This window comes from Genypterus blacodes, unplaced genomic scaffold (assembly GCF_046128005.1).
Source record: "Genypterus blacodes isolate CSIRO-AG114 ecotype Tasmania unplaced genomic scaffold, CSIRO-AGI_Gbla_v1 ptg000005l_1, whole genome shotgun sequence".
NCBI lineage: Eukaryota > Metazoa > Chordata > Actinopteri > Ophidiiformes > Ophidiidae > Genypterus > Genypterus blacodes.
In genome coordinates this window covers 2,459,697-2,485,718 of record NW_027466819.1, presented here as the reverse complement: position 1 = coordinate 2,485,718, position 26,022 = coordinate 2,459,697, and the positions used below count along the sequence as shown (strand labels likewise).

General features: G+C 46.5%; 2 protein-coding genes across 4 annotated transcripts; one reads left to right on the top strand and one right to left on the bottom strand.

Annotated features, from left to right (window-relative positions):
- Positions 1-841: 841 nt before the first annotated feature.
- On the bottom strand, positions 842-7,720 carry LOC142998725 (uncharacterized). Its single transcript, XM_076148380.1, has 5 exons — positions 6,744-7,720; positions 5,552-5,647; positions 5,265-5,370; positions 4,036-4,138; positions 842-3,563 (listed from the first exon to the last, which is right to left on the bottom strand). Exons 1-4 carry the CDS (start codon positions 7,267-7,269, stop codon positions 4,081-4,083), a joined length of 786 nt encoding a protein of 261 aa, XP_076004495.1. The 5' UTR covers positions 7,270-7,720; the 3' UTR covers positions 842-3,563; positions 4,036-4,080.
- A 93-nt stretch (positions 7,721-7,813) lies between these two features.
- On the top strand, positions 7,814-25,903 carry tep1 (telomerase-associated protein 1). 3 transcript variants are annotated; one of them, XM_076148379.1, is made up of 56 exons: positions 7,814-7,967; positions 8,739-9,271; positions 9,409-9,558; positions 9,667-9,816; positions 10,146-10,310; positions 10,766-10,903; positions 11,005-11,076; positions 11,172-11,293; positions 11,542-11,699; positions 12,250-12,359; positions 12,554-12,632; positions 12,813-13,005; positions 13,139-13,586; positions 13,725-13,877; positions 14,046-14,117; positions 14,401-14,522; positions 14,621-14,686; positions 14,815-14,958; positions 15,100-15,391; positions 15,510-15,631; positions 15,778-15,891; positions 16,036-16,153; positions 16,243-16,431; positions 16,571-16,758; positions 16,858-16,999; positions 17,086-17,265; positions 17,396-17,488; positions 17,657-17,792; positions 18,147-18,306; positions 18,468-18,601; positions 18,685-18,773; positions 18,883-18,997; positions 19,116-19,136; positions 19,262-19,463; positions 19,575-19,695; positions 19,820-19,944; positions 20,039-20,138; positions 20,249-20,404; positions 20,503-20,715; positions 20,852-20,905; positions 20,999-21,140; positions 21,288-21,545; positions 21,630-21,787; positions 21,922-22,029; positions 22,148-22,252; positions 22,368-22,497; positions 22,617-22,702; positions 22,780-22,906; positions 22,994-23,124; positions 23,367-23,488; positions 23,713-23,850; positions 24,167-24,269; positions 24,424-24,535; positions 24,660-24,742; positions 24,843-24,947; positions 25,040-25,903. In XM_076148379.1, exons 2-56 carry the CDS (start codon positions 8,744-8,746, stop codon positions 25,157-25,159), a joined length of 7,962 nt encoding a protein of 2,653 aa, XP_076004494.1. In that variant the 5' UTR covers positions 7,814-7,967; positions 8,739-8,743; the 3' UTR covers positions 25,160-25,903. The 3 variants fall into 3 exon arrangements, with proteins under 3 accessions (XP_076004494.1, XP_076004491.1, XP_076004493.1); XM_076148376.1 differs by having other exon boundaries at positions 9,406-9,558; XM_076148378.1 differs by lacking the exon at positions 7,814-7,967 and adding an exon at positions 8,015-8,264 and having other exon boundaries at positions 9,406-9,558.
- Positions 25,904-26,022: the final 119 nt, after the last annotated feature.

Below are 26,022 nucleotides of genomic sequence, written 5' to 3'. Positions count from 1 at the left end.
TACTTCTTTGAACTAAAACAAAGGGAAGTTGTCCATTTACATCCATTTATAGATATATATATATTGATTTTTACTAATCCGGCCCTCTTGAATCTAAATTGGGCCGAATGTGGCCCCAAACTAAAATGAGTTTGACACCCCTGCTTTAAACTATCTGTATGTGCGACACAAGCAGTAACAGAGCGAAGCGCGTTTAAACCATCGTGATGTCAAATATCTCATCGTCTTTAATGTTTATGTTGTGAGCACAGTCAAATTCCCCTTAAGTTTTAATGAACAACAAAGTTTATTCTTTTATATTCTAAAAAGAGCAGCAGAATAACAATGATTTCCCCAAAAAGAGCATAAAGGCTGTGCTTACCTTTCAATCTGTGAATGAGCGTTCCACTGCACTCACGCTGTCATTTATGTTGTCAGGTTTGACTTCCTGGCTCGCCAAAGTGAAGAAAAAAAAATCCTGTGTGAATTTGGAAAGTCTTCACATTGCGCAATACTGCTGCATCTGAGCTCAGCATCTGTCAGTCATCACAGTGATGCTGTGAAGGCACCATGGTGCCTCCAGAGGGGCCACAGCAAAAGTATTCTGTCCACACCCGGGTCACTGCTGCGTTTAAAAGTCTTCATGTATTCTATGAAGATGACGTCGTGCCTCAAGTAGCACGGCACTGCAGCAGCAACAACTCTTACTTAGTCTTGTTATATTCTGTGTGATCCAGACACATTGGAAGAATCGTCGCATTCCTCTCGCCGGTGACTGATATAACCCGACACGCTCAAACAACCACACACACACACCTCAACACTTACACACAAACGCAGGCAAAACAGACATACACAAAACATCTGTCACACATATTTATTGTAAAAAATACATATAAAAACAACTTCTGAGACATACAAAAGATCGGCGCTTAGAAACAGTATATTGAACAGACAAAGACCAAGCGGTTTCTTGAATTGCATTACATATTTACAATTTTAATAAATAAAAACTCAATTTGTTTTAATACCAGAGTAAAGGCAGATTGTCCATGTCGAGGGGATGCAAGATAAGATACCACTGTGGTGACGCAATCAATAAACATTCTCCTCTAATACGCCGCATACCAGTCTCAAAGCGCGAGGGAAAGGGAAAGGGGGGGGCATTCCAAACCAAGGTGACGTTATACAAAATAGCGTCCTTGGTCAGGGGGGGGGGGGGGGCCGGGGTCACACACAGAGCATTTATAGTTAGCATTGGTAAAAATTGAGGTATTGCACCACGTAGTTTAGAGAGAGAGAGGGCGAATAGATGCAGGAACTGATTCACGTTGGTCTCAGATTGTTTTAACCAAGCCCCGCCCCCCCCCATCCCTCACAGCCAAAGTATACATGTGTACTTTGAGTAACATCAGAACTCATTGTCACCACAACAAATGTGACACCTAATGATGGAAGCAGCTCATCCCACACACACACACACACACACACACACACACACACACACACACACACACACACACACACACACACACACACACACACACACACACACACACACACACACACACACACACACACACACACACACACACACACACACACACACACACACACACACACACACACACACACACACACACACACACACACACACACACACACACACACACACACACACACACACACACTTTTGGCATTGTTTTTTCCTCTTCCAATACAAAAAACGTGGGTGGGGGGGAACATGCACAGGGATGCCCTCTAGTGGCGGGACGATTCGTAGCACCTCGGACTTTAGAACACCTAGGACTAGAACTATAAAAAGGCCGGGGGGAACCTGTGCGCCGGGCCGACCCTTTGTGCCGATCTGAACGCGAGCAGGCAGCATGGCAATCGATTAATGATTTTGTTCCATTGGCCCGTCCGAGCGCGACCCAAATCAACTGGGCCGTGGCCTCTGCTGACCGGCCGGGTCCAGCGCCTCAGCTCACCCTAAAAACACAAGTATCAGTTTGCACATTAACCCCTTCACCTGGCAAAGGTAATCAACACACACTCGCACACACAAAAAAGGCAAAGGGAAGCCATTTAAAACATTTAGCAATATTTAGAATCATAGTGGTGATGATACAATATCTAAAATATTTAAAAAAGGGAAGGGGGAAGGAGGGGGGGGGGGGTTGTACAATTATTAACCATCAGCTGTCCGTAGCCTCCAGTGTTGGGCAAAGAGGCAGATGCCACACGGCGTAAACATGCCCCAAAAATACATCCCTCAATCCGTCCTCTGATCTGGCATTCATAGAACCAGATGGCCGACCCGCCGGTTGGAGCCCGGTCCAAAAACCCGGACTCCTCCCCAGAGACTGTGGAAGAACGGGGACCACATTCCTTTATCCAGCCAGGACTGGAGACGCACCGGCCGCCATGTTGCCACACGTAAAAGGATGTTGCCGGGGAGACTGCAGCTAAAAAGGGGGTGGGGAGGCCGGGGGGCGGGGGGTGTGTGTGTGTAACCCACTTCACCAAGCAGACCTCTCTGGGCAAATGCACAGATACACACACACACTTTCTATCTTGAACATGATATCATCTTCAGGACACGTCTAGCCCCCAGTTGTCGTCTGAACGCACGCACGCAAACAAACGTGCACACACACACACAACCTCATCCTAGACCTTATGTGACAAAATCCTGTCTCGAGGGACAAAAGTGCTCAAATTGGTGCCAACACAACCGCTACCATGGTCCTTTGAAATACCTACGACCTTCCTACGCAAACCACCAAGTAGCAGCACATGGAGCTCAGCACTAAACCACCTACAGGACAACTGGACCTACTCAGAACACACACTGCCCCCCCCACCCCCCGCAAATAAACACCAAAGCCTCCCCTGAAATGTACACAGGCAGCAACAGAGAACACCTGGATATAGCAGCTCCCGTTCACCACACAAGCCCTCCACCCGCAGCTAGAGATCAAAATAAAGCAACGTGTTGTTTCTACGGTAACAGTTCACGCTTTCAGTCTGAGGTTTGGTTCATTGGGCTTCGCCAAGGAAAGAAACATTCATCCGTTGTACGACATGGAACAATACTCTTTTTGCAAAATGGCAGATAAAATGGTAAAGAAATCCCACTGAGTGAAAACGACAAGCAGGAGACGCAGAATCACCGTTCAGGTTGTTGTTGTTGTTTTTTTGCGTTCCTGCCCAAGTTCAAGATCTTTGTGGAGAACGTTCCACCGCTCCTAGGATGACATCAATCTGACAGGTTCTGTTGTGTTGGGCTGAAGTCCAGACGACCTCGCTTTGTTCAGACAGACGGGCGGGCGGTCCGGGCCACAGATTTTAGACGAAAGCAGCTTGGTTTTCTTTTGTTTTATTGTTGGGGAGTTTTTGAGCCTGAAATGGTCCGGACCGAGTTCAGACGAGCCGATCCAAACAGAGAGCGCCGGGGGCGTGGCCGAGTGTTGTTTTCCCCGCAGGAGAGCCGGGTTCTCTGCTCAGGTGTTGTTGGCATTGGCGCATTCATTTGTTCAAATATACATGTTATCTGCAGTATCGGGATTCAGTATAGTCTCCTGTAAGGATGGAAGAGGAAAAGGGACGGTTACACCTTTTATCAAGTGCATTAAGACTAGTCTGTAACATTACCACACTGGCTGAAGATTTTCTATTCCTAAAAACAGCAATAATACTCATATCGTCAATAAATGCGAGGGAAACGGTGCATTCCTTTGTAAACAGTAGAAAAGTACAAAAGGGAAAGCACATTTTTATCCTTCGGCTGTAGAATCCATACTGTGATAATCCAGACGTATCTAGTTGCTATGGATACGATTTGAAGCGACAAAACCCCTGCATCTTGCGCCCATTATTCAGACTGTATATTCAAATGAAGTGTGTGTGTGTGTGTGTGTGTGTGTGTGTGTGTGTGTGTGTGTGTGTGCGCAAGTACTGATGCAAATAATGTTAAATCTATGCAAATGAAAATTAAACACAATAAATGGATTTAAGTATTGAATTGAAGTCGAGTCTCACACACACATCTACCTGAGTCAGGTTGGTCACTGTGTGGAATACGTGTGACCTCTTAAATCAATCGAAGGGATGTTCTGGACAGCAGGGCTTCACCTTGGACCAGGAATCAATACAACTGCAGGGAGAGAGAGCAGACGTTGGACAGAGAGACATTAGACTCGATGAAGTCGTGTTAAGAAGCCCTGAGACGCCACATTACATTACATTACATTACGATCATTTGGCAGACGCTTTTATCCAAAGCGACTTACATTACATCATATTACCACCCTTCGCAGAGGGGGGAGCAATTGAGGGTTCGGTGCCTTGCTCAGGGGCACCTCGGCAGGGACTCGAACCGGCAACCCTCCGGTTCTCAAGCGGAAGCTCTACCCACTCGACTACTGCCTCCCTACTACTGCCACAAAGAGAGCGTTCCATTGTGGCGTCTCACATGTGGCTTAACCCCGTCACTGATCGACGGTGTGAAACAAGACACAATGGTTCTCACGTGGGTTTAAGGGCTTTGCGGCTTCTTGAACGAGAAAGAAACAGGAGGTAAAACATGAGAACAGAGAGAGACACGTGGTCACTGTGACTGGAAAGGCTCCGTGTTATCACACCGCTTCCCTCCTCACAAACCGTGTATGAGTTTCAGTTCTGAAGTGTCTTCGCCAAATTTTCAATGCATTTTTTGATGGTAACGTTCAAGAATATTAACAAATCTGTTTATATGACATTTATGAGAGCATTCACACATCATGGTACAGCATTAAAGAGACTCAACCCTAAATATGAGTCAAATAGAGACAGTTTCGTTATTATGTTCCTGTTATGTTCTACGTATACGACTTGACCTCGTGCTGTGTTTCAGCTTCCCTTGTTTGTTTTTCAAATCCTCCACTAAGTCGCAATTTGGGATTAAATCCACATGTGAGAGTAGAGAGCTCAGTTTCACTTCTCTCACCGTGTGTGTGTGTGTGTCCTTAGTTACGACATGGTTTGCAGATTTGTTAGTGTTTATGATTTCCATCCAATTAAATTTCAATGATCGTGCAGCCGTTTGACATCATCGTTAAAAGATGAGCACATACTCATCCCACACACGCACAACTAATTGGTGGACAGAAAAAAGGACGGCTTTGATCCTTTGTGGGTTCCATCTCATACGGCGCTTCTTTCTTTTGGGCACCGCCACATTTGCACATCCATCACATTATTCATGTTTTGTAGTTTGTAGTTTGGCAGATGACCTCATTTACCTCTTATGGTAGACGCAGAGACAAGCCAGCCGGGCGATGGTCTCTCCTTGTAACAAATCCTCCAGACAGATTGAACACTCGCCGCTGTCTTTACTGAGCACATCGGCTGTAAACACACAAACACGCACACAGCTTTAGACGGCAGAGTCACCATAGACACGGCACAGAGGACACACAGGCGACATTTCCAATGACCTTCTCTCCATTTGTGTCAAATCAAGACGGCCCATCAGCATTTCCCCCCGTTACAACGTGGCTGTGGGCCATTTCTGTGATATGATACTTACTATTGTAAGGTAGCGGGGGAGATGTGAGGCAGCTCAACAGGTGATCCTCAATGCGGCCGCCCGGGAAAGGCTTTGAGCAGAAAGGACAGCGGATATCTGCAGAGAGCCGAGAGACAACAGTGCTGAGATTAACATACCATGTCACGGCGACACATCAATGATAGATGAGGCGCATCACATTGAGCACAAGTGCTGTGTTAGGACATCTAGCCTACACGAGCTGACTTGGCAAACAGAAGGGGTGGACTGAAACACGATCGCTCCGATATAAACGGCTGCATTGTTATCCTGTGAGGAACGGTCACCTTGGGTCCTAACGGAGAGCTGAAGTGCAGGCCAGGCCGCAGCTCAGCGTGGAGGGCAGAGGAGTAGTGCCTCGCTGCCCTACATTCTTCTGACTTTATCTATGAGCTGCTGCCAGTTAGTGAGCAGGCACGTGAAGCTTTGACCCAGTTCCCCACACTTGCTGGTGACCTGACCCGGGACACACACTCCACTATTAGGTCTGACCTGGGAATGTTAACTTAATTGTCCCACCACCATCATCCTGCATATGACGCTCTGTTTTCATACCGCCAACACAAGGGTTTGTTCCTATTTCTGTAAAACCGCAGGAAGTTCGTTTGCTCCGTGTTTTCACAGCATCATGCTGCATCATGACATGACCACCATTGTCAACGGAGGACATGTGACATGAGAGGCTTTTATGTCATCACATCCAGTTTGGACGCATTAGCGCGCTTCATACAATAGAGTCTCTGATGGTCTCAGCCAGCAGTGAGCTCGGGAAAAGAGATTATCTGTTTAGGAATGTAAATTCCTTGAATAATCCATAATAATTTCAATGGTGGATTGAGGGTTGTGCTGGGGCATATTTCAATAAATCTTCAATACAGTAGTACGAGTCGTTTTCTTTTTTTCGAATCCTATTTTAGGCTAAATATAAAGTGAAAACATCAACAACCGCAGCCCCAAACATTGCCACATTACCGATTTAACACATCACTGGATTCCCTGTACATACTAACATTTAATGTGACCTTAAATAGCGACACTTTCACAAATCCAGGTAAACCAAAATACCTGGGACGGTCATGAGTAAAGACCAGATGTTGCCCAATTTAGTCGCAAGATTTTTTTTGTTTTAAATATTATGAGGAAATATGACTGTTTGGTGTGATTTATGACTTACTTCCGTGGCGGTTGTTGACACGGTAAAGGCCGATCCAAGCTTCGGACACTGGCCGCTGGTGAGTGCCACGGACCCGCGCGGATCTTGCGCCGACACTGCGGGCGGAAGAGTGACGATTCCCGGGCAGCCGCTCAGAAAAGGTGCGGTGAGGAGCACGGCCCGTCTCCTCTCCGGGCTGGTGCTCTGCGTCGGCGGGAGCCGCGGGGCTTAGAGTCCCGTCTTCCTCGGGTTTCCCCTCGCTATTGTTGTCCTCCGCAGGTGATGCCGGACTAATGCCGGCGGGGATAGTGTGGTGGTCCGCGGGGCTACCGTCCGCGCTCGCCCCATGCTGCCCCATGTCCGAGTCGCTGCCCTCCTCCGAGCGGCTGCGGTTGGCCTCAGTGTCTTCAAAACTACCCGAAAAGTCGACCATGAGGCTGGTGGGCCTGGTGCAGCGGGGTCGCCGGTACGAATCCCGCTTCGTGCCATCCTTTCCGAGAGCGGCGGGACTCGGGTCTTCCGGCAAGCGACTCGCTCTCGTCCCCATCTCTCTCTCTCTCTCTCTCTCTTTCTGGAGCTGCTAGCTAGTTCAGCTACTAGCCGAGCTGCTTCCTCAAAGCGAAGCGAAGCGCACAAACAAGGAGACGACTTCACCTCCAAACGCCCGTACGACGTCTAAATACTCGGTCGGGAAACACAAATAGTAATAAAGCTTTCTCAACTGAACTCTACTCAGACCGTGTGTTTAGTTAACCGCCCCTTCTCTGGCCTCAGTTCGCCGTTACCGTCCACATTTTCCTTTCTTTTTTACGTCCCCCTTTTCTCGCTGCTGCAGCGGAAATGGAGCCTTGTCGCTTCCTCTCTGAGCAAACGCGTATAAGTACGGTACCGTCACCACGGCTCAGTCACTTTCAACTCGAAACACTACAATCTAACAGTTTGATTTTTATACTTACACTTTTACACGTTCGTTTTGTTGACGTCCCGAAGCGCCTTTGCTTTTGTTTTTTGTTATACTAGACGTTTTAAAGATGTGCGCCCTTATAAGCGTTATTACGGCACAAAAGTACACAATATAACTGACCAATCAGCAGTGCGCTGCGCCCAAAGAGGAAATGTACTGTAAGTTAACTGACTGACAGGACAGAAATAAATGTTACACTACAACACATCACTATCTGACTTTTTACCGCAGAGGAAGTGTTTAAGCCGCCAAAGTTCTGCCCGTGGGCGCTAAACCGAGAGGTGAGTCTGTCTGCGCGTCTCGTCGCCAACCGCCACGCCTATGCAAAATACAAGAGTCATACGATCTCCACACAAGTGAGCAACGTCTCGTTCTGAAGCTAAATTACAGCGTAGGTTCGCGTCGTCGTGTTACAACAGGTCCAGTGCTGAGTGGTGTCTCATGAAGTCTAAGATGTAGAATAGATATGGAACATCTTTTAGTTTTGGATGGCGTCACGTTGTGGTTTTGATGACATCACTGTTTTAGTTCAATGTTGTCGTCGTTGATTAAACGTAGCTTCGGAGTCTGATACTGTGGTAAGCAACGTTGGACCTAACATCATAAATCTGACTTTGTAATGGTGTGTTTTTGTATTAAACAGTTAAGCAAAGCAAAGTTAGCTAGTGTTGTTGTTTGACAAGATTAATAGAGAGGAAGATGTGTCACTACAGTCTTTATACTGAAACACAACTTTGATTTTCCTTCTAACAGCCAAGCAACTGTGATTTTAGTCACACAGTCTAATCATGTAAAGATAATGAAATATGAGTGAATATAAAATCATGATCCCATTGTTGAGAGACTTCTTTGGTTGTACATTGAGTTCTTTCAGACTTTGCTCCTGTTTATGGATGTGTCCAAAGCAGACACACACCTTCACTCACAATAGAACGCTAATCAAACAGTTGGTGGAATGCTGTGGAACAGCTTATCTCAGCATAGCGTAGGTGTGGTTTGAGAGGCTCACCATTATGTTGACCTGTGACCCTTTGGATTGATCTGTTCCTCAGCCGAGATGAAGGCGCTGACTCTTCTGCAATCAGATGTGGCTCCTGGAGGACAGCACCAGCTCACATATGGGAGAAGTCTGTCTTCCAACTATGCTCCCCCAAACCTGGAGAATAAGTTCCTTGTCCAGGCCTCCTTGCTGACGTCCTCTAAGCTGTCACTTCTGGCATCACATCCACTTTCCTGCCCTTCTCTGCAGCCCTCCCCCCTGTCCTCCACCTCATCCACCCTTCTTTCCACCTCCTCTCTCTCCCTCAACTCATCCTTACTCAGCACCCAGAACACTCTGCTAAACTGCCGCTCATCCCTCGTTTCCGTCCCCCCTCTCTCCTCTGCTGCCCCTGCTTCTGTCCCCCATGGCTCTCTGCTTTCCACATCCCTGGTTAGTGGTTCTTTGTTCAGCCATGATGCAAATCTCACGCCGTTAACCCCCAACCTTGCTCTGGTTGGAGGGGAGAAGAGGGATGATGGAGGTGATGAAGGTGGAGAGGAAATCCCCAAAGTGATGCAGTCCCCTAGTGAAGAGACAAGTGAGGTACTTGAGATGTTCATTTGTTGATACACTTGCTTTTTACCTTACATTGTACAAAATGAATATAATTCAACTTAGGCTCGTAATAAATTTGATTGATTGACCTAGTTTCTCCCCTGTTTGCTTTCCCACATCAGCAGCTTTCTGAGGAGGACAGTATGGAGGATTCTGAGCCTGACATGGAGGTGGACCGCTGGGATCATGACCAAACTGGGGCCACGAGGCAGGAGGAATTTGCTGATCTTGAGATGGGAAAGGAACAGATCGAAGAGGAACTGAAGGACAAAAAGGTTGGAGTAATTCTTCAGCAAGAACGTCTGTCTGTACAAGCACATTCAACATACTACATTACTGTTTACTTAACCAAGCTCTTCCCTGACTTCCTCTGTGTCCCCCAGTATCTTCTCCTGAACGCAGTGTGCTCCTCTCTGGTTAATAAAAACGTGGCTCCAGGTCAGAAGGATTGGGACTTAGAGAGCAGCGTGTGGACCAGCATCAAAAACCTGGCGGAGGAAATCTCTGCCCATGACCCAGAGTTTCTCCTCAAGGTGTGTGTGTGTGTGTGTGTGTGTGTGTGTGTGTGTGTGTGTGTGTGTGTGTGTGTGTGTGTGTGTGTGTGTGTGTGTGTGTGTGTGTGTGTGTGTGTGTGTGTGTGTGTGTGTGTGTGTGTGTGTCAGGTTTTTCTAAATTAGTTGTCACTGTGTACTAATTTACTTTGATCATGGCTGATTTTTTATTACATTTTAGATCTCTGACATACAAACACATAATCATAAATTAGTGTGAGTGCCAGAGCAAAAACAAGCGAAGTAGACAGAGTGGACCTTTGTTTTGGAGGACTCACCTCTTGTTCTTTGTTGTGTCTCTGTCCTTCCAGGTGGCAGTTTACACCAGGCAGGAGTTGAACATCCGCATCACCGCTAACTTCCTTTTGGCTCTGGCTGCCAATCAGCCCTCGACCAAGCCACATTTCCGCAGATACTTCTGTGCGTGCATACAGCTGCCCTCCGATTGGCTGGAAGTAGTTCAAATCTACACCACAGTAAGTGTCGCACACAATACATTCATTACATACTAAATACATGTATGTATTAGCTTAGACTATGGATATACTGTGAGATCACTGCTCTTAATATAAAAGGAATAATAGGAAGAGGCATATATGGTGAAGTAAACCATGGCAACATTAGACAATGCAATTAATTAAAAATTAAAAGCCAAGCTGAAAATATCTTGACATACTTCCACACTGGTATCAATCATTTATGTCACTGATGTCTTAGTTTATTATAAAGACACGGCTTGAGACAAACCCTCTTATATTCAATTGGGCCCTTTACATATCAAAACATAAGACAAGGACAATTAATTAAAAATGTCACGAATTAGAGTATAAACATATTGTAGTTTTCAATGAGAACTTTCTATTTGTGTACGTTTGTATCGGTCCGTTGCTTTCCCTTCCTTCCAGGCTAAACGCATTTATTCTGTTCCCAGTGCTTCAGTCGCTCCCTGCCGGCCTGCCTGAAGAAGGCAATGGCCGACAAGTTCAAGCAGTTCAACGAGTACCAGCTGGCCAAGTACAACACGCGCAAACACCGCTGCAAGCACAACAAGAACAAGCCCAAACGCAAGGTACAAAGCGGGCGTCAGTGTGGTCTTAATGCATATTCAGTGCTGTGTGTTGCTCAGCCGTCCTCTGCTGTACTCACGCATCTAATATCTGTGTATTTCAGAAACCCACCGATGAGGAGATGACAAAATGGGCAAACCTGCTCCGATCAGATCCAAAAGCCCTAGAGAAGTTTGTGAGTTGTTTTTACTTCATGAAGGATTTTAGATCGTAATACAATGGTTAGATTTGAAAATATTGATTGATTGATTGATTGTTGTCGAGCTACAGATCACTGGCGATCGAGTGGCGGTGGTCGATAAGAAGCAGAGCGAGTTCAGTATAAAGAAGATGATCCACAAACTCCACATTAAAGAACCAGCCGAACATGTTATGGCCATCCTGGGAAGAAAGTAAGGCAGGCACACACACACACACACACACACACACACACACACACACACACACACACACACACACAGTTTTGAGTAGTTCTTGTATTGTTCCATGTTACACATTCAGTAGTAGTTTCATATGGAACAAGCATCTGCTGTCAGTCAAATCTGCAGGTGAGTGACAGGTGAGTGGTGTGTGTCCCTGGTCGTATCCTAATTGTGTGTCTTTGTCTCTCTCTCTCTCTCTCTCTCTCTCTCTCTCTCAGATATCCTGCTGACATGAAAGCGTTCATCCACAGCGGGCTGAGCGGTATCTGGGACAGGGAGAAAGCAGGGAAGCGAATGAAGCTGAAGGAGCCGGAGACGTGGGAACGGCTGCTCAGTCGGGAGGGCAACAAGGCCGCGACGTGGGAGAAGCTCATAGGTGGGCTCAGTATACGCACGACCTTAAAGGAGCAGGCTGACGTGTTCTTTGCCCTCTTATATGAGCCTGATGAGAAGAGCAGTGTGAGTTTGTGGAGGCAGCACAGAGATTTGTGGGGTCACGGATGCATTTAGACCAGCTTAACGTTAAGACTGGACTGGCATTCTATTTATTCACCAACGGTCACGAGATGCTGTGACTCAGAGGCCCCGTGGTTGCCCGTTTTGTTCACTGTTGTAACTCTACTGTGATTCAAACTCGGGTGACTTGTGGGCGTAGTACTGACTGACTGTTTGTGCGGATGATTTGTGTAATTACAACAGATTTGGAGCTGTTGGGAGTTCTATTTGACGTTTTTCTTGAGCTAAGCTGCAGCAGAATGACACGGTCCAAATCACACTCCAATGCCCTACACCTTTGATATTGATGAACATTATTTGTGTCTGAACATTTTCTTTTACAGTGTATTATGAATATTAGGAATAATCAAAACTATGCACATACATTACAGCAATATTAACTTGGTACAAATCATGTGTCCACTGTGCAGACAAGAAGTCTCTCCCCTTCATGGCCATGCTGAGGAACCTGAGGAACATGATCACACGTGGCATCAGTGAGGCTCATCACCAGCAGATCCTCAACAGACTGACCGACAAGGCGAGACAAACTCATCAGCAATAGGAATAACTTTTCACACTTAGAGGTTATTGCCCCAAATGTTGCCATTTTGTTTGTCTCCTATAAAAAGATTCATGTACAAGATTAATGTGTCTTCTTTGTTGCATAATTCAGTTTGTGGTTCTCTGGCAGCACACAGTTTGTGACATGTTCTGGCTTTTATGTCATTACAGAAATCTATTATTCAGAGCCGACAGTTTCCCTTCAGATTCCTCGCTGCCTACAAAGTCATCATGGAGCTCAACGGTTTGGGTGAGCTACGCTTCTGCTGTGTCACTAAAACTGTTGTGGAACGTGTATTTTCAAAACGTGTACTTGGTCGGGTCGTGTAAGTCTTAAATTACATAAATTCATTGGTACATAAAGACCAGAAGTGGCGTCTGTAGTAGATGCACATGTGGAGTTCCTCCTCTCTGCCTCTGTGTCCTTCAGCCTCGGCCTCGCAGCAAGCGCTCCCCTCCGCCACGGAGATCCTGAAGGGTATCATGAAGAAGATTCCCAAGGGTAGCCGCTTCAAGCGCATGAACTGGGAGACGGAGAAAAGGCAGAGGCTGAGGGTGACGCTGGGAGTTCCCTTCATCTATCGACTGTACCGCACGAAGAAAGCGGCGCTCCTGAGGGCAAAGTATGTGTTAGACAATATTGGGCCCCAAGTGTAATTGTTGTATTTGTTCAGGAGATTTTAAACTGCGTCCACATGCCCTCCAATTCATTGTCATACAACATGCGACTATATATTTTTTTGTCCGTCCATCCAGTCAGAGGAATTACACGGTCGACCTGTTGGACCGTTACCGCAAAGCTCTGGAGACGTCCGTCCAGCTCTCCTGCCGTTATAACGTGCCTCCCCTGCCCGGACGAACGGTCATCCTGCTCAACACCAACATGAGGTCTGAGCGCATGAGCCAGAAACCAAACTTCTGCCTCCCACCAGACCCTGAGAAGCAGATGGGAAACAAAGATGATGAGGATGAGTGGGAGGATGTGGAGGATGAAGAGGATGAGGAAGTGGAGGATGAGGAAGTGGAGGATGAGGATGTGGAGGATGAGGAAGTGGAGGATGAGGAAGTGGAGGATGAGGATGTGGAGGATGAGGATGAGGACGAGGACAAGGGAAGTGGAAGTGGAAGTAAAAGCGAATGTGGAAGTGGAAGCATAAGCGGAAGTGGAAGCATAAAGGATGAGGACGACAGCCTCACTCCGTCTGTAAGGGCCTGTTGTTGTTGTTGTTGTTATTGTTGTTGATGTTTTCACCTGAACAGCATTCAGACAGAGTGTAACGTAGACAGTGTTGTGTTGTGATGAATGGAGCGTCCTGATTCTTCTGTGTTGTCCTCCTCCCAGATGATGGAGGTGGCCATATTGCTCTCTCTGATGATTAGCAGCAGCGCAGAGGATGCAAGCTTGTTGCTATTAGACTTTTACGGTATTGTGAATGCCAAGCTGCAGTCTGACGTCCTCTTGGATAACGTCCGGAGTGTGCAGAAGCAGATAAAGGTCAGGGGAGTCCTGTCTTCACTCACTCCATTGCCAACTTTTACTTGAACCGACTTGCACAGAAGTGTCTCACCTTAGAGAATAAATCAAACGCACCCAGTCTATTTGAGTCTGTTAGTTAGTTTGTTGTTATTAATGAATGCCTTGTCTTTCTTTCTGTTTCTTCAGGCATTTGAAAACCTTTCAAACAACGATAAAAGTTCCGTTGCCCTCAGCAGACTGCTCACCAAAAAGAACAAGGTTCCTTTTTTTATTAATGCATATTTAGCTCTGTTTTAAGATATTTCTTCATTTGGACCTGCTGGGGTCGACCCAAATGCAGATTGAGCCGAATGGAGTGAATCTGTTGATCACTGGGCTTCAAGTGAAGGAGTAGTATAAAGTGATCCAAAAACTGGCAGTTGATGATAACCATTTCTTATCTGCTTCTGATAATGGATGAAATGGAACTTGGCTGAAAAGAAAAAGTAATAATCATGATGAACAAACTGACAACCAAATGACATTGCTTTGATGTTTGCAGGTGGACAACATCATCATTGTGTGTGAGGTTCAGTTGGGTCACGACATCACCTGGATCCTCAATGACTACAGCAGGACTGTAAACGACAAAGCCCTGACGACGCAAATCTTCCTCTCAGACCCGTGTGTATTGTATCTACATTAGATCTTTTTAGGTCTTATGGCTGGTTTTGTTCCCCCCCGCCCATTCTTAAACTTTTCCCATTGAACGCTCATTTCAGATACTCAACACTCACCCTAAACAGGAACACTGTGTCGCTGGTGGGCTTCAGTGAACAAACCCTGAGGTAAGACGATATCATTCTAATTTCCAATCTCAGCCCAGTGCCCCAGCAAAGGGGGGGGTTTCCTGTAATTCTAATACTTGGAACAGCTTTTTTTTAACCTGCATTTGTTGGTTGACCAATGTGACCAGGTTTGTGGCAGAAAGAGGATCATCCAGGCTTTTGGAACATGTGGAACATTTGGACAAGCTGCACAAGATCCCACCACCAGAGGGCGCAAAAGATCCTCAGGTTTCCAGCAACGTCTGCCCAATAACACCCAGCCCTAAATTAAGGTAAGGTTAAGGTCAAAATGTTTATGAGATATCCTGGAAATAGAGGAAATTCAATTTCAATGGACATGGGAAAGTAGTTTTGAAGCATTGTTTCATATGTATTGTTCTGCTGTTCATTCTTTCTCTCACTTCTGTCTACAGGTGGCGAGGCGTTCGGGTGTTTATCTCCTCCACCTTCAGAGACATGCACGCAGAACGCGACATCTTGGTGAGAAGCGTCTTCCCAGAGCTCAGGCGCCGCGCTGCACCACACTGCCTCTACCTGCAGGAGGTGGAACTCCGTTGGGGCGTGACGGAGGATGAGTCCAGTAGAACAACAGAGCTGTGTCTGTCTGAGGTGTGCCGCAGCCAGATGCTGGTGGGGATTCTGGGGCAGAGGTACGGCCTGGTGCCCCTCCGACCCGTACTTCCTGACCTGCCTCAGTACAGCTGGGTAAGATCAAGTAGGACGTGTCATAACTCTATCATCTGGAGCTGTCAGTAACCAGGTTCTTATGGTTATTATTGTTGTGTGTTAATACTAAGACAAATAAAAGCTTCTCAATGTGCAGCTGGCCTCGGCCCCTGGTGGTTTGTCCATCACGGAGATGGAGATCCGTCAGTTCCAGGCTCTCTACCCAGACACCACACAACAAAGAATGTTTTGCTACTTCAGAGATCCAAACGTTACCAAGTAAGAAACGACTGACACAGGTTTCACATTTTGCTTTAACAATCTGTGGTTTTGAATGAATCTCTTTCCATTCAATGCTTGAGGGTATAACTTCACATAACAGTAAACGTACTGCTATGTCATCGTCTTCCTCTGTGCCGCCTCAGGTCAGTTCCTGTGGCGTGGAGGTCAGACTTTGCCCCTGAATCAAAGGAAGCACAGTCTAAAATGGACGACCTGAAGAAAAGGATCCTGGACAGTGATGTCAAAGTTACTGAAAAGTGAGCCTTATCTAATGTCTGATGATAATATCTGATGTCTAAATGTAGTCTGTGAACATTGTGGATCAGATCAGTAGTTTGGATTTGTAAATTTGTCTCCTTGGATTCTGTAGCTGAGGGTACCTGTCTGTCTTTCTCTCCCAGTTATCCGTGTGAGTGGGGAGACGTCACCGATGGGAAACCTTATCTGAAAGGCCTTGACAAGTTTGGCAAAGCCGTGCTGGAGGACATTTGGACGGCTCTGCTGAAGCAGTTTGTGGAAGTTAGTAACTGTATCCATTCTCACATCCTTTCATCTGAACAGTAGATCCTTCTGATTAACAGAGGTCATTTCTGTTTCTCTGCTGACAGGAGGATGACGAGGCAGAGGTGGCGTCTGACGTGAAGGAGCAGGAGGTGCAACAGGAGGCGCTGCAGAGGCAGTTTTACGCCAGGGCGAAGCTGCTGTCGGGGGCGGTGGAGAAGGTCCAGCAGCTCCAGACCAAAGGAGGCATGATGCTGGTGGAGGGAGCACCAGGAGAGGGCAAAACTGTCTTCATGGTAAATGATTTATAATCTCACATTTAGCAATGAGTTACATAATTGTCGCTTGAGTGAGTTATGCGTTCACAAATCTTTCTTGTAATGAAACAAAAACACTGATGGATCTTTTCTTTTCTGTGTCTTCGTCTCCACCCAGGCCGCTTTAGCAAACGCTCTCCGAAGTGGAGATAAGTCCAAGAGGAACCTGGGCTGTGACGCCGTCTCTTACTCTACAGCTTCTAGCCAGTCTGCCCGCTCTGTGGAGAACCTTCTGCGGTGTCTCATTCAGTGGTTGAGGAAGATGAAAGACATGGAGGAGGAAGCACCTCTTCCCCAAACGTACCAGTAAGTGGTGTTAGAAAATGACAATGAAATACAGAAGATCCACAGGAACGCCAGGTTGCCTTTTATATTTTTACATTTATTTATTTATTTTTATCTCAGAGATTTGCTGTCAGAATTTCACTCCAGGTTGAGTGAAATAAAGAAGGACCGACTCCTGGTACTGCTGGTTGATGGTGTGGATCTTGTTCAAGATGGCCGGAAGCAGAACACCTCTGACTGGATCCCACAGCAGCTTCCACAGGTCAGTACCTTTTGTCTGTACCTTATTTCTTATCATAATGCATAAATAAATACTCTCAAATCCACCTCTGGCTCTTTCCCTGTCAGGGCTTGTGTTTGGTTCTCAGTGTCACGGCCGGTTCGCCGCTCTTACCGACCCTGGTGAGGAAGAGAGGAGCCGCTCTGTTCACCCTGGGACAGCTCTCCGTGCCGGACCGGAGGGAAATCATTCAGAAGGAACTGGACGCCTTTGGGAAGAAACTCAGTGACGCTGCGTTCAACAACCAGGTTCCTTTTTGAACTTTACATGAGTGCTCACATGATCTCACCTTTTCGCGATGATTCACCACTCATTACTCATGAATATGCTGTATTCTCCTGATGAATAAAGGTATTGTGTGTTTGTGTGCTCGTCCAGCTCCAGACTTTGATAATGAAGAAAGGAGCAGTGAGTCCTCTGTACCTGCACCTGGCCTGTGAGGACCTGAGGAACTTTGCCTCCTTTGATAAGGTTTGACTTCACTGTTTAAACATCAATTGTCTAAATTCAACCCTGTATGTCTCTATTACATAATATTAACAACTGCTGGTACGCTCACACTTTCCTTTGAATCTCTTTTGTGACCAACCTGCTACCGATGTCGTTGTACTGAGGACGTTGTCTGTCCTTGTGTCTTAGTTGAAGGAGAACCTGCAGAGTCTGCCTCAGTCCCTGAGCCAGTTGGTTCAGTACAGCCTGGACAGACTGTGCTCGCAGTACAGAGGCGTGTTGGGACTGCGCTGGGCACTGGCAGCTCTCACTGTCAGCAGCACCGGTAAAAGCATGCTCACGTCACGTCACGTCACGTCACGTCACGCACGCACGCACGCACGCACGCACGCACGCACGCACGCACGCACGCACGCACGCACGCACGCACGCACGCACGCACGCACGCACGCACGCACGCACGCACGCACGCACGCACGCACGCACGCACACACGCACACACACAGCAGAGGCCAGTGGCTCATCTACTGCACCATCTGACTTCATATATTTGTCTGTAATCTGCAAGTGATTTGACAACCAAAGTGAAGTATTTGAAAATACACCTAGTACACTGTTTACCTCACATGGCCTGGGTCTCCAACCTGCAACATCAAACTTCTCTCCTCTTGATCCACAGGCTTGAGGGAGAGCGACTTATACGCTATATTGAACACGAGCCATGACATAGCCTCGCAAGGTCAAGAGGTCACAATGGCCAGAGGGCTGAGCTTGTGCAGGAAGCCCAAAGGACGTGTTCCCATGGCAACTTTCACCAGGATAGTGCGTAGCTTGCAAAGGTACAAATCCAAAATGGCAGGAAAACAATCTGTGACTCTGCTCTTCAAATAATTGCAAAGTGCGAATTTCTTGATCCTTTAAAGTTGAGGTATGTGTAAAAGATCTGATCAACCTTGCTATAGAACGACATATTAAAACCTATTTTCTTCCTTGTCTGCAGTCTGATTGGTCCGTCTAATTGCCAAGACACTGACAACCTGCTGGCTCTGACCAATGCAGAGGTGAAGCGAGCCTTTGAGGACTTCTTCCTGCCGACCGAGTGTGACAGAGTCAATGGCCACTGTCTACTGGCAGGTAGGGTACACAAAGAATGAGTCACTTCATATTTTAGTGGCTCTGTGTGTGTGTGTGTGTCACTGTACTGTCTCCTTCCACAGCTCATCTGTGGACGCTGGCTGACCCACTTGGGAAGGATACATACCTTCATTGTGAGGCTAACACCATTAAGCAGCTGCCTTTAAGCCTGGTCAGTGAACGCACCCTAAGCAGGGGTTTGTCACAGATCTTCCAAAACAAACCGCTGACACTGTAGTGTAACTTTAAACCACTTTCTGCTTGTCTTTGCCTTTGTTCAGTGGGAAAGTGGTGAAAAGAGCTTTCTATCCTGGCTGCTCATCAGTTACGCCTTTCTACACGCCAACGTGCGCCACGGCCTCCTGCACCATCTCCTGGAGGTGTACGGCTGGTATGGTGAGTTATCAGGGTACACTTAAAGAGTGTGTGACTACATGAAGGGAATGCTGCTAAATCAAATCAATGCTAAACAGAAAATTGAAATTTCATCTGGTTTATCTTGTGTTTCTTGCAGGAATGGACCAGAATGATAAAGGTAAACGTACACCTCTGTTGTATCCTACGTGTTTGTCTTAAAACAGACATTACTCAGAAATACCTGTTGGATTTTTGTTGTTTTTGTTTCTTCCTCCCTCACACGTGTTCTTCTTCTCTTCTCAGTTTCCCGCTGTAAAGCTTCTACGTGCATGAGGTTCCTTCGACGCCACGCCACCCTGCTCTCCTCCTGGCCCGCCCTCTTCATCCAGCAGGCCCTCAACGAGCCTCCAGACACCGCCGCTCACTCCTGGGCTCAAGGCATGATGGGAAACGAAGGCGCCCGGGTGGTCGAGTGGCAAAATAATGAGAATCTTCAAGAGACCAGGTGAAACTGAGCCGAGAGCGTTTTAGTCTATCAGTAAACATTCCAAACAGTGATCAAAGTTTTTTGAACCATCACTCGTGTTTGTTTGTGTGTCTTGTGTGTTAAACGTAGTGATCTGGTGTCGACCTTCTCCTCTGAGCCCACCTGTGTGGCTGTGAGCCCAGATGGAGGTCTGATGGTGGTTTGCACCGGGAAGGGAACGCTGCACGTCATCAACATGCAGACCACACAGGTATGATCGCACCTTTCATTACTTTGATGGCTACAATCACAGTGTTGTTGTTCTTCTGCTTCTACACATCAGCCATTGTTGTGCGTCTTGTCTTGAACACGTCTTCTCTCCTGGTTGAGAACAGGAAGTGAAGTCCCTGGTGAGCAGCTGCGATGGCATCACGAGCTGTGCGTTCCTGAATGATGGACACTTGGCTACGACCTCCTATGACGGACGGATAGAGATGTGGGACATCGAGAACGGCTGCAGGTCAGAGAAAACACAGAAGAAGAACTCATCAGATCCTAATGATCACTTTATCTGATGGACAGATGGACAAACAAACTCTTCTTCTCTTTTTCAGGACTGCTCTTATTGATGGCCACACTAACACCATAACAGGAAGTGACATCACTGCAGACAGGAAGCATCTTGCAACTGTGTCCCTAGACTTCATGCTGAAAGTTAGTCTCAACGTATTAAATATTAAATTTGAATAATTACAGCATTTAATGCTGTAATTACTGAATTGATCTGTTATAAAAATGTAAAATGTTCCTTTTTTGCTCTGCAGGTGTGGTCCCCTGATAAAGGTCATGAGTTGGGAGCCCTGTCAAGCACAAGCCCTTTAAATTGTGTGACCTTTGACCCTGAAGGTCTGCTGCTGGCTGCTGGCTGCTGGAATGGAGATGTGATTGTTTGGAAGTGGCTCCAGAATAAAAAGCTGTCGGTAAGTGAGCGAGCAGAGATCTACCCAGGAGGTTGTTTGGACGCTGTTTGGTTCTCCCGGTGATAAACCCGCTCTTCCTCCTCTGCCTCTTCCTTCAGCCTCTATCTGGACACCAGCACTCTGTGCGCAGCCTGAGCTTCTCCCCTTCCTCCTCCATGCTCTGCTCCGGCTCCCTGTGTGGAGAGGTGAGGGTGTGGTCTGTGCTCACCTCCACCTGTGTGGGTCGCTTTCAGGCTCACTGCGGCTCCACCGACGCCCTCACCTTCCTGGAGAACGGGAACAAGCTGCTGAGCGCCGGCTCTGATCACACGGTGAGATAAAGATGTGACATCCAAGGTCACTGCTCAGCCGGAAATGAACACAAAACATTACTGTGCACAGACAGAATGCAGGTTGCACAAACACACAGCTGCTCTTTGACAGTTGTCCTCTTGTGTTGCTCTCTAGCTCCAGCTGTGGTCAGGGGGACTCGGCCAATCGGTGACTGCATTTACAAACCAAGTAAGCTGCCGATTCACGTTTTCTTGAAATATCCCTCTTTTGTCATAGGAATGTACGCTCAACATCATAAAATCCTCGTATCCTTGTTCCTAGGTGCAGTGTGAGCAGGAGCCTCCTCTGAAGAAAATGAAGGTTGTAAACTCCGAGCCCGCCGCTCTGTGCGTGGCTGTAAAGGGAGACTATGCGGCTGTAGGTTACCACGGCGACGGCATCAAACTCTTCAACCTCGATTCAGGTTTGTTCTCTATCAGAAACACCTGTACACTTTCTTGAGAAAAATTGAGCGGTAGAGGAATGAATATCTCCTCAGTTTCTTCCCTAACTCTCCCTACTTCTGAGTCCTCTGCACTACAAACCCTTAATGATTTGTTCTTGGTCATAGGTGAGAGGCTGTGGGCCACCGAGGACCTGCAGGTGTCCATAATGTGCCTGATGTGGCTCAGCGTGGAAGCAGAGCAGGATGGGGGTCCTGAGCTGCTGGTGTCTGGAGGAGCGGACAGACATCTGATGCTGTGGAAGAGACAAAGAGGAGGAGAGGAGGAAATACTGGGAGCACTGACACTGATGGGAGAGTTTGGGGTGCAGCAGGGCTCCATCCTGGCCCTGGCCCAAAACTCCTCATACCTGGCCTCAGCGTCGGGTACGTCCTGCTGTGGGAAAACATGATTCTTAGACAGTTTGGTACTTTTCTTACTCTTCCCTCTACATTTTCCATGCGACTCAGATGACTTCACCATCGCTCTGTGGTCAGTGAGCGACCTGACCTCTGACCCCTGGACTCCCCCCACTGCTGGCTCTGTGCTGAGGGGCCACACTGGAGGGGTCACCTGTCTGGCCTTCAGTCCTGATGGGGGACAGCTGCTGTCAGGCGGCAAAGATCTGGTGGGTTTGTGTTTCTCAAAATCAAAAAGAATATCGCAAAAAGAATAAAATATAACTCCTGAGAATAAATGGCTAGAAAATGCAGATTTCATTGTATTTTTCTAGACTTTACCCACTTTGGTGTCTTGTTTCAGGCCCTGATGCTCTGGGACGTGAGTTCATCGCCTCCCGCTCTCTCCAAGTCGCTCCCTCACTCTCACAGGGACTGGATCACCGGCTGTGCTTGGACTCCAGACTGTGTGGTGAGGCGTCCTTCAAATTCTGCTCTCCGTCATCCTCTTTACTGATACAGAAGAAAAGTTCACAACTCCCTAACGATTATGATTTGACATTTTTATCACAACTTGTTCCTCATTTTAGCTCAGCTCCTCAAACGATGGGAGGCTGCGTGTGTGGGACCTTCAGGGGGGCTGCAGTCTCAGAGAGATCTGCTGGGGGAGTCCTCTCACCTCCATCTGCTGCCTGGTGAGGAAATGACCGGCAGAGGGATTAAACATTGTTTCTAACGTATCTATTGTTTGAGATTTGAATCCGTCCTCTGCATCATGAAGGAGATGTGTGTGTGTTTTGCTGTTTGCAGGGGCCGTATGTGGTCTCGGGCTGTGGACAGGGGGCGTTGCATGTGTGGAACTGGGAAACCAGCATAGCAATCTGCCACATTAGTGCGCACAAGCAGAGAATACACCACTGCTATGTCCTCCCACGTACAGGTCAGCTGGGCACACACGTACAGCCTCCTTCCCTCTCTCTCTCTCTCGCTCTCTCATGTTAGAAAGCAGAATAACTAACTGAGCATCATATTTGTTGGAATTGTTATTTTGATTTTAAGATGTGACCAAAGAAGTCATCCCAGAGGAAATGATTGTTTCCACTGCATCTGATGATGGCACAGTGCAACTTTGGAAGCCATTCCAGGTCTGACTTACAAATAATATAGACTGGGACCAGAATTACAAATGGTAGATTATCTGAACCTTTATCTCTACGTACAGGTGGAGCACTTCAGCTCCTTCCAAGGTCACAACGGGGGGATAAGTGGGATCGTCGCTAAGGAAGGAGTCCCTGAAGTCCTCACTGTGTCTGCAGACTGCTCTCTGCGATGCTGGACATGGTCAACAGGTGACAGATTCTGTGAGAGACCACTTGGCCCCAGTGATGGTCCAGCCTCCATGTTTCCTGTCTGAGCCCTGTGTCGTGTCTTTGCAGAGAGTCCTCGCAGCCTGAGAGGCTCCGTCACAGCTCTGTGCTTCCTTCAGACGGACGACCTGCTGCTGGCCGGCTATGAAGCTGGTTTGCTGGAGCTCTGGCAGCACAGCAAGCTGGTGGGACACAAACAGGTGAAAAAAAGATTCATATGGTGCAGCGTGTTGGTTTGTGTAACTGTGTGTGTGTGTGTGTGTGTGTGTGTGAGGTGTATGTATGTGAGCAGAATAATGTGACTCTGCAACAGGGGGGGCTCAGCAAATGTGCTTAATGTAGAAATCTGATGGGAAGGAGGAAAAACCCATCAGCTTTATATGCAAACACTGTCTCTCTGTCTCTCTGTCTCTCTGTCTCTCTGTCTCTGTCTGTCTCTCAGCTGTCGGACAGCTCCATCTTGGCCATGTGCTCCATGCCTGATGGTCAGTTTGCTGTCAGTTGCCGAAAACCTTCCATTACTTTGTGGAAAGTGGTGTGGAATCATCAGCACAGCACTGCAAGGTTCGACACCAACACTGTCACACACACACACACACACACACACACACACACACACACACACACACACACACACACACACACACACACACACACAATGTAAGCAATGTATTTCTTATATCAATCTTCATCTGACACGTGCAGGTCAATATCAAAGCAATGTTGCACATACAAACAGTCTGCTTGTCTCTGCTGTGTGTTGTGTGTGTGTTGTGTTCTGCTCCCAGCCTGGTGAAAGTGGCGACACACACCGCAAAGCATCCAGTGCTGCAGCTCTACTACTGCTCTCGGCTGATGGGTGTGACCGACAAGTCATGGCTAGTTGACGTCATGGCAAAGCTGGATTGGAACAACATGATCCAAAGGTAAATCTCTTTTTAGTGACTTCACTGTTTGCAGGATGATCAGAAAGAGGGAAGTTATTCAGTTTATTGTTTCCTGTCCAATAACTGTGACTTAAGTAAGTGTTTCCCTGCAGAATTTTGGGGAAAAACTGTCAAAAGACAAATTCAGTTAAAGTTATTTCAAGGTTTATCAAAATTAGACTTTTAAATCAAGCTTTGCTGCTGATATTCATGAGGAAATGATCTGATTACTGTAACACTCAGTCAGGTAAAGCTGTACTTTGCAGATACTACAGCACATTTTCTTTGTGTTTTTGTTTTGTTTTCTTCATTGTAGTTGGCAATACTCAAAGCGAATTTTGGGCCTGATCCGAAATGACGAGAGGAGCATGTGGCTGGTCGGCAGCAATGATAAAGGAGAAGTTCACATCGGCTTCATGGTGAGTTTATCTGATCTCACCTTCACATTAATATGCTCTTACTCACTCAGTCATCAGCACTCTGAGAAAGAATAGGTAGTGTCGCATCCCAGGGAGTTTATATAAAAAATAAAAAACATTTTGATCACATGACTCTGTTTTCTCTCATGTCCAGTTTGCCATGGGCCCCAAAATTAGTCTTCATTCAGCTTTCTGCTGTGTGGATCTGGAGGGGGCCGCGTCAGACAAAAAGGACTGCACCATCACAGCCATGACTATGGACAGAGGTACTGATGGATATCTACATGTACTAGTTCTTCTATTGCAGCTACTTGGACTGAGTAAAGTAATACAAATACTTGATTGTGTTTAAATTCAGTCTGAGTATCTATCTGCCTTGTGTTCTTGCAGAGTTTGTGGTGGGTGGAGACATAAAGGGCAACATGTGGTACAACCACCCTCCAGACATTTCCTCTTGGAGCAGCAGGAAACCTGTAAGAGCTCATACAGTCACATATTCTGCCAACATATACTGATGGGGAAATGACCGTGTTTCTGAGCTTTCTTATGATGATATTGGTGTTCGCTCTCCAGGCCCACAGTGACAGGATCAGTGTGCTGAGACTCACCGAAAGTAACATCATCTCGGCCTCCTACGACAGGACAGTGAAGCTGTGGGACAGAAACACCAAGAAACAGGTTAAACTCAAACCTTAAACACAATGAATGAATGAAATGACTTTGAATTAACTGTTATCTCCGTCTCTGTGTCTCTCTGTCTCCTCCTCCAGGTGGGCATGTTTGTGTGTGGGGATCCTGTAGTGGCTGTGGAAGTGAATCCAGAAAAACCCAATGAGCTGGTTTGTGGTGACGGACAAGGAAAAGTTTACTTCCTCTCCTGGAAGGAATAAAAACATTTAAAAACACTTTATCTTTGCACTACATACAAATATACAACATACTATATACACTACAAATTTTGTCAGGAATATGCAATGCATGAAATGTAATGGATTATACAACATTTCCGGGTAAGCATCTATATAATAGTGCTGCTCTCCGCCTTATGTTTACATGTGCCTTTAGTAAAGATGGCAGGTATATCTAATATACAATGGTACAATCTATTCTTTGTCTAAGCTTATTTTGTAGTTTCTTTAGTCACTTCTTATTTGAAGAATGTATCCAATGTATTGTGGAAATTGCAACTGGAAAGTTAATTGACCAAAGACCCTTTCTTTAACAATAAATAATAACTGCTTAAATCTGTGTGACCTCTTAATGCAATAATGTACTTTTCAAATGTCTTTGTTAGTAAATTACAACTTAGATGAAACAGACAAGAATGAGTGATATTTGCTACCTGACACATTTTATGGACATTGAAGGGAGAGTCATCCGATCTTATCATCTAATGGTTTTACTGCTTTACTATCTGCACTGAATTGGTTCTACCATGCTGGTTATTATCTATGTCAATACAATAAAACATGTTAAGCCAGGAAACCTCAGGAAAGTAAATAACCTTATGGATATGTAGTGATGAGGTACAATTTCACAGCTAGACTTATAATTACATTCCATAAATACAACTTAATGTCTCAAAATTGTGAAAAAACGAGTGAGAAACGGTTTTGGTGCAGGCTTTTATTTTGAAGTGGCAGACATTTTTCATATTTTTGGTCTTTTCATTTCGGTTGTAACATGACACTGTTTCTTTGATGAACTATTATAAAACTATTTCATCCTGTTACATGTGTTTTTTGTGGCGCGT

What these genes read in the sequence shown, in the direction of transcription:
- LOC142998725 (XM_076148380.1), bottom strand. Translation starts at nt 7,269, where the DNA reads ATGGGGACGAGAGCGAGTCGCTTGCCGGAAGACCCGAGTCCCGCCGCT. An exon ending in TCCCCCGCTACCTTACAATA is followed by an intron (nt 5,371 to 5,551) that starts GTAAGTATCATA and finishes GTGTGTTTACAG; the next exon opens with CCGATGTGCTCAGTAAAGAC. An exon ending in CTCTGCGTCTACCATAAGAG is followed by an intron (nt 4,139 to 5,264) that starts GTAAATGAGGTC and finishes CTCTCCCTGCAG; the next exon opens with TTGTATTGATTCCTGGTCCA.
- tep1 (XM_076148376.1), top strand. Translation starts at nt 8,744, where the DNA reads ATGAAGGCGCTGACTCTTCTGCAATCAGATGTGGCTCCTGGAGGACAG. An exon ending in GAGAATCTTCAAGAGACCAG is followed by an intron (nt 19,464 to 19,574) that starts GTGAAACTGAGC and finishes TGTTAAACGTAG; the next exon opens with TGATCTGGTGTCGACCTTCT. An exon ending in ATACCTGGCCTCAGCGTCGG is followed by an intron (nt 21,546 to 21,629) that starts GTACGTCCTGCT and finishes CATGCGACTCAG; the next exon opens with ATGACTTCACCATCGCTCTG.